Raw genomic sequence first — 6,812 nt, forward strand, 5'->3', positions numbered from 1 at the left:
AGAAAGAATATCGCAAAATTGTTTGGTTTTTCATTAAGCTGAAGATTAGCAGTTTAAAGAATTTTAAATTTAAAGAAATGGCTGACTGATGACTGTTTCAAACTAAAAAGAGTAAAATAAAAACATGCAAATGCACTCGAGAAAGTAATACAGAGAACGAAATGAACACGTCACATCTGCTTATTTCAGTGTTAATCCTTTTTTTGTAATGTTTTAACTTCTTCTTCTTAGTTCTTACTTTATTCAGGTTTCAGGCTTCAGTGGAAATTCAAAACCAAAAAAACACACCAGATGAAGGATATGAGTGAGAAAACATCAATCTGAATTTGTTCACGTCAGACTGGTTGAGAACTGTGCGTGCACCCTGACGTTATCAGCCGGGCTCCTCTCCTTCGGGGACATGTGTAACACAGAGAGATAGTGTCAGCAGCGGTGAGGACAAAGCTGTCCGTCTCTCTTTGGGATCTAAGCCAACTGCCACATATCTGCATTCAGCCGAGGGCAGAGGGAACCGGTTTTCGTGAAGACAACGTAACGTCCCGTTGCTGATAAATGATTCACCGGCTGCCTGTAACAGCGTGTTTGTCACATCTGCAGAGAACAACAGAGTCATGCAAATAACTCAGAGGATGACCCCCCCCCGACACACACACACACACCTCCTTACACAACCCCTCCTCCTCCTCCTCCTCCTCCTCCTCCTCCTCCTTCTCCCTTCCCCTCTCTTGTGGGACACCCCAGAGTATAAAAAGCTTCTCCACAGTGATACAACTTGTCCAAGAAGGAGAAACAATCCTGAACTCTCCTGAAAACAGGCACATCAACCGATGAGGCCAAGCTAAAGGCTCTCTGCTCCACAGAAACTACTGAAGGTAACCTGATGCTCCTTCTTTTCAGTGTGACTTGGCTGCAACATGAGGGGGGATACTCAAGTTAACTGCAGAGTTAGAGGGGATCTGTGCAGGGATGCTGTTGCATCACCCAGAATCTGTCTGACATGTCTGACTTGCAGGAATTCCTTGAAAATGTTTTATGTGCAAAACAGCATAAATAGTAAACTGAAGGACAGAGTTAAATTTAACATTTTATTATACTTTTTGGAAAAGATTTATATGCTAAACAGATTTTCATCTCTTTCCTCTCTGCCATCTTCTCATTTTTACTTCCCCTATTTTGTTTTCTCTTCTCCTTCCATTCATTTCTGATGACCTTTCTTCTCAATGCTTTGGTTCTCTCTCTCTTCTATCCATGCACCCCTTTTCCCTCCCCCCTCCTCTCTTTCTAACCTTTCTTCTCACCCTTATTATGCTATCCTCATGTCCTCTCTTCTCCCTCCTCATCCTTTTCCTTTCTTCTCCTCATTCCTCCTCTCTTTCCTTTCTTCTTTCTATTTTCTCTCTTTCTTCCCTTCTCCAGGCTAGTCCACTCCTAGACTTCCTCTTGTTGTCTGTTCCTCTGTCTATCGACTCACTCCCTCTCCAGACTGCTCCGCCATGCCTCCTCAGCTTCAGTCCCAGAACCAGAGCGGTCCCAGGATCCTGCAGGGCGATCTCAGTGCCCTCAGTCCAGCCGTCAAGGAGTTCGTGGAAGCCAATGTGACTTTGTGTCAGCCCGACTCCCTTCACATCTGCGATGGCTCAGACGAGGAGAACCGAGCCATCCTGACTCAGCTGGAGGAGCAGGGGATGATCAAGAAGCTCAGAAAATATGAGAACTGGTAAGTAGGCTGGAGGAGAAGTTGTTTTTTAGGTGGTTTCTGGGTTAGAAATATACTATTTTAGGACAGCTTCTGAAATTTTGGGGATCCTTTGATCTTTTTTCAAGAACAGTTTGACCTAAAAAATATTTTTTAACCATCAGGAGTTAAAGCTGATGCTGTTTTTCTTACTACGACGGCAGTAACTCAGTGCGAGTGGCAGATTGCCTGCTCATGTTGTTGTTGAAGACAATGTGCGTCAGCTGATTGCCGGCAGTTGTTTAAAGAAACAACATACCCGGAAAACATCCACATTCTGACAAACCAGAAAGTGCAGCTTGCTCGACTGCATTTCTTCAGGTGCAAGGTTAACGTGAAAACTGTGTTTGCTCACCCTGCAGAAAAACTGCAATAGCCTCTGAGGCGTGAACTTTCTTCTGATAACAAATGTTAAATTTGTCTATAACTTAACAATTAAAATTAGAAATCATAATCAAATTTGAATCAAAAAGAGGCCCTAATGTCTTCTTACTCTCTCCTCTGTCCCCCTTCTGCCTCATTCTCTCCATCCTTCTCCTTCTGTCCCTCTTCTCCCTCTTTCCCTCCCTACTTCCCCTCCTTCCTCTTCTTCTTCTTCTTCCCTCTCTTGCTAGCTGGTTGGCCAGAACCGACCCGAGGGACGTGGCTCGTGTGGAGAGTAAGACTGTGATTGTGACTCGGGATCAGAGGGACACGGTGCCCACGCCTCTGGGCGGCGGAGTCAGCCAGCTGGGTCGCTGGATGTCACCGGAAGAGTTCGACAAAGCCATGGCTCAGCGATTCCCCGGCTGCATGAAAGGTATCGCAAACAATGATGATTGACGCAATTCAGCCTTCAGTTTTAACTGGACAGAGTAATCTGAGGGCTTGGAGTGATTATCTGTCTTATCAGTGATCAGTAGCATTACAATAAAGATATTATTGGGCAGTTAGGCAGGTATTTTTTACTCACAGAGCAGGTTTACGTGGGAGTAAATCATTAGGGTGAAATTTAATTGCAGCAAAAGTAAAGTGCAGGCAGCTCCTTCACTGTGCACTACAGAAGAAATACTATTGAATAAAGTTTAGCAGACAAAGTGAAGGTCTGCACAAAGTCAGATGACTTTTATCTTTTCACTGACTGACCCCACATTTTTCTGTTGCTTACATATTTGAGAACTTTTAAAACCAGTAATGGATATTTCATCATCTGTGGTGAAGTACACAGCGTCAGGAAAACTTAAACGTTAAAGTGTTGACATCTCTGCCTCTGTGCCCTCAGGTCGGACTATGTATGTGATTCCCTTCAGCATGGGCCCAGTAGGTTCCCCCCTCTCTAAGATCGGAGTGGAGCTGACTGACTCTCCCTACGTGGTGGCCAGTATGAGGGTGATGACCCGTATGGGAAAGGCTGTGCTGTCTGCTCTGGGGAACGGCGAGTTTGTTCGCTGTCTGCACTCCGTCGGCTGTCCTCTGCCGCTCAAAAGTACGTCAATAACATCGACTCGTCACTCATTAAGCTGCACTAAGACAATGCTGAATATTTTTGAGTACTAATGAAAAGGACTTGTGGTCCTGTTGCACTATTACAACTGTGATTACTACTGCTAGTACTGCTGATACTTCTTTCAGTCTTTTAGTACTACTACAGCTGCCACTGATACAAATACTTTCAGTATTTGATTAGTAATGATAAAAGCATAGGAGTACCTAACACAACCACTGATTCAAATTTACTGATTTCTCTTTCAGAGCCCTTGGTGAACAATTGGCCCTGTAACCCTGAACAGACGTTAATTGCCCACATCCCAGACCGCAGACAGATTATCTCATTCGGTAGTGGCTATGGAGGAAACTCCCTGCTGGGGAAGAAGTGCTTTGCTCTGCGCATTGCCTCACGTATCGCCAAGGAGGAGGGCTGGCTGGCAGAGCACATGCTGGTAAGGATTCAAAAGGAAAATATTATCACTTGAGATACATAATGTATCACAGGCACAACAACCTGTCCATTCATACCAAATCAAATGTTCCTCCTGTTCAGATCCTGGGTGTCACCAACCCTGCTGGTGAGAAGAAGTACATGGCAGCTGCCTTTCCCAGCGCCTGCGGGAAGACGAATCTGGCCATGCTTTGCCCCACGCTACCGGGCTGGAAGGTTGAGTGCGTGGGGGATGACATTGCCTGGATGAAGTTTGACGACCAAGGTGAGGGACTCAAGACTATGTGAAGTTAAAACTGGCAACAAGAACACTGAGATTTCAAAAATAATACCAACAATACAAACTAAGGCTTCTATTATTCAATATTCCTCTTTGTTCCCTGTCACTAGGCAACCTTCGTGCCATCAACCCGGAGAATGGCTTCTTTGGAGTTGCTCCTGGAACCTCAGCCAAAACCAACCCCAATGCCATGCAGACCATCATCAAAAACACTATTTTCACCAATGTTGCTGAGACCAGTGATGGTGGTGTGTTCTGGGAAGGAATGGACCAGTCACTGCCTGAGGGAGTTAACATCACTTCCTGGAAGAACAAGCCCTGGAGCTCAGAAGATGGTAAGAGTTTGTTTTTGCTTTTTTAGTTAGGGTCTGTTAAATACAGCAGGGGTGATGTTGTTGTCCGTGGATCCAAGAATTGTCATCAGATGAACAAGCACTTTCAAGCACTTTTACTGAATTATAACTGATTGTTTTCTGGAGTTTGACAAGAGTTCTTTTGATTGACAAGATAGTCAGAGGTATACGAAGTCATGACAGCAAAGAAGAGTAAGATAAGATAAAATGAACTTTAGCGATCCCGCAGTGGGGAAATTCACTTGGATAAGATCTTGTGAAATCAAGCTTAAATTCCTGTCTTTCTTGCCTCCCAGGTGAACCCTGTGCTCACCCCAATTCTCGTTTCTGCACTCCGGCTGGTCAGTGTCCCATCATTGACCCACAGTGGGAATCCCCAGAGGGAGTCCCCATTGAGGCCATCATCTTTGGAGGGCGCAGGCCAGAAGGTGAGCTGAAACTTGGTGGAGACCACAATCCTGGTAGAAAGGTAGACAGACTGAGCCATTGTACAGAAAGGAATAGAAGAATATGTAATGGCATTGGAGAAAATCGTCACATAATGCAAATCTAACTTACGACTTCACCTTTCAGGTGTGCCTCTGGTATACGAGGCTTTCAGCTGGCAGCATGGAGTGTTTGTTGGAGCAGCCATGAGGTCAGAGGCCACTGCTGCAGCTGAACACAAAGGTAAGTTTTCAACCTTCCAAACAACCTCCTTTTCTTCTTCTGAGTTTCCTCAGCCTGAGAATCATGGCTTTCACAGCAGCACAACAGCTCATATAGTAGCATGTGAGTCAGAAAAATATGAATAGCTTGTGCTTGGACATCTGTAAGATCTTCATTTATGTAAAGTTTTAGGAATTGGTTACAACCACACCACAGACACTGGATTTGTGAGATGACAACAAATAAGGATGGAAATAAATATTAAAAAAAATTAAAAAATACTTACCCATTTTATTTTTATCCTCTTTGCCGTCATTCTTTTCTGCAGGCAAGGTGATCATGCACGACCCCTTTGCCATGCGGCCCTTCTTCGGCTACAACTTTGGACAGTACCTCTCCCACTGGCTGAGCATGGCTGACCGCCCTGGCGCAAAGCTGCCCAAGATCTTTCATGTCAACTGGTTCCGCAAGAGCCCCACTGCTGGATTCCTCTGGCCCGGTTTTGGCGACAACATACGCGTGCTGGACTGGATGTTCAGGCGAGTAAATGGCGAGGCTGGTGCCATGCCCTCCGCTGTGGGCTACCTGCCCTGCAGCAACTCCCTGAACCTGCAGGGCCTGCAGGAGGACGTGGACCTCAATGAGCTGTTCTCCCTGGATCAGGTGTTCTGGCAGGGGGAGGTGGAGGAGATGAAGAAGTATTTCACCACGCAGGTGAATGATGACCTGCCCAACGAGGTGGCCAGGCAGCTGGAGCTCCTGCAGCAGAGAGTGAATCAGATGTAAAGGGGCAAAAAGAGGAGGGAAAGGAATGAGCAGCAGGGTAACAATTCTGTGGTGTTGGTGATCCTAGATCAGCTTGTCTGAATTTTAGTAATTCTAGAACAACATATCAGAACTTCAGAACAGAAATTTAGTAATTCTGTGACCACATGTTGGAAATTCAAGAACAGAATGTTTGTATTTCTAGAATATCTCGTAATGTTTGTACTGAGGAACGATTGTTATACTGTTATTTGTATTTTAAAAAACCTCTGACTCGGATGGGGCCTTGCAACTTCACAGACAGAGGAACAAATCTTGTATGACAATTATTTTTACTGCTCCACATTTTTGATTCCTTTTCTTTCTTTTTCCTGCCCTTTTTGCAGATCAATTTTCTGAAATTGTTTCTGTTAAAGTGTAGCTGGGGATGTTGGCATTAATTATATGAACATTCCTCACTGTGCTCATCGTAAATATGACAGCCAGATGAACAAGACTGCTGATTTATAGCATATCTGTGTTTTTAAACTGTTTTCACAATGCAATGTCCTGCTGTGTGTCTAAACTCTTCTATTTAATAATAACTTATTATAAATGCATATCACATCACCATTGCCATATAGATTTGTATGGCTCAGAAAGAGTAAATGAGTCCGGGTTAACTCAGCTCCAAGTTTTGTTTGACCCCCTAAACATGGGGCAGAATGTTGTTTCTTTGTTCTTATTGTCATTTTTTTGCCTTAATTTATTTTTGTACACTGTCATCTCTTCTGTTTTGTTGTAATCCTGAACCTCCAAAGACGGGAGGCCACAATAAAAATATTTCAAGTAGTGATTCAGTTTCATTTTTTATTATTTTTTGAAAGAAGCATGTCATTTCTATTACTAATATGTATAGATAAAACTGAAATTTAAATCTGCCATGTAGAGTAGAAATCATTCTTCAGCAATGGAAAATGACGACAGAACATCCTGTTCAGTGGACAGAGGACTAACAGTTTGTCTAAAGAAAGGCGAGAGACAAACTGAAGTATTTTTGTTTTCTTAAATGACCATGTAACCATAAATGTCTGGCAATGAAAGCAGCCAGCTTTACATGAGATGAAACTTTTC

General features: G+C 43.8%; 1 protein-coding gene across 1 annotated transcript; it reads left to right on the forward strand.

Moving 5' to 3' along the window:
• Positions 1-738: 738 nt before the first annotated feature.
• pck1 (phosphoenolpyruvate carboxykinase 1 (soluble)) lies at positions 739-6,534 on the forward strand. The gene is made up of 10 exons (XM_046384989.1): positions 739-872; positions 1,417-1,717; positions 2,350-2,534; positions 2,997-3,200; positions 3,467-3,654; positions 3,756-3,918; positions 4,044-4,268; positions 4,583-4,714; positions 4,860-4,955; positions 5,263-6,534. Exons 2-10 carry the CDS (start codon positions 1,494-1,496, stop codon positions 5,718-5,720), a joined length of 1,875 nt encoding a protein of 624 aa, XP_046240945.1. The 5' UTR covers positions 739-872; positions 1,417-1,493; the 3' UTR covers positions 5,721-6,534.
• The last annotated feature ends 278 nt before the right edge of the window (positions 6,535-6,812 follow it).

The sequence above is a fragment of the Scatophagus argus genome, chromosome 3, assembly GCF_020382885.2.
Source record: "Scatophagus argus isolate fScaArg1 chromosome 3, fScaArg1.pri, whole genome shotgun sequence".
In the NCBI taxonomy this organism is placed as follows: Eukaryota; Metazoa; Chordata; class Actinopteri; family Scatophagidae; genus Scatophagus; species Scatophagus argus.

Coding starts and splice junctions, on each gene's coding strand:
- pck1 (XM_046384989.1), top strand. CDS start 1,494: ATGCCTCCTCAGCTTCAGTCCCAGAACCAGAGCGGTCCCAGGATCCTG. Junction 3,201..3,466: donor CTGTCCTCTGCCGCTCAAAA/GTACGTCAATAA, acceptor TTTCTCTTTCAG/AGCCCTTGGTGAACAATTGG. Junction 4,715..4,859: donor TGGAGGGCGCAGGCCAGAAG/GTGAGCTGAAAC, acceptor TTCACCTTTCAG/GTGTGCCTCTGGTATACGAG.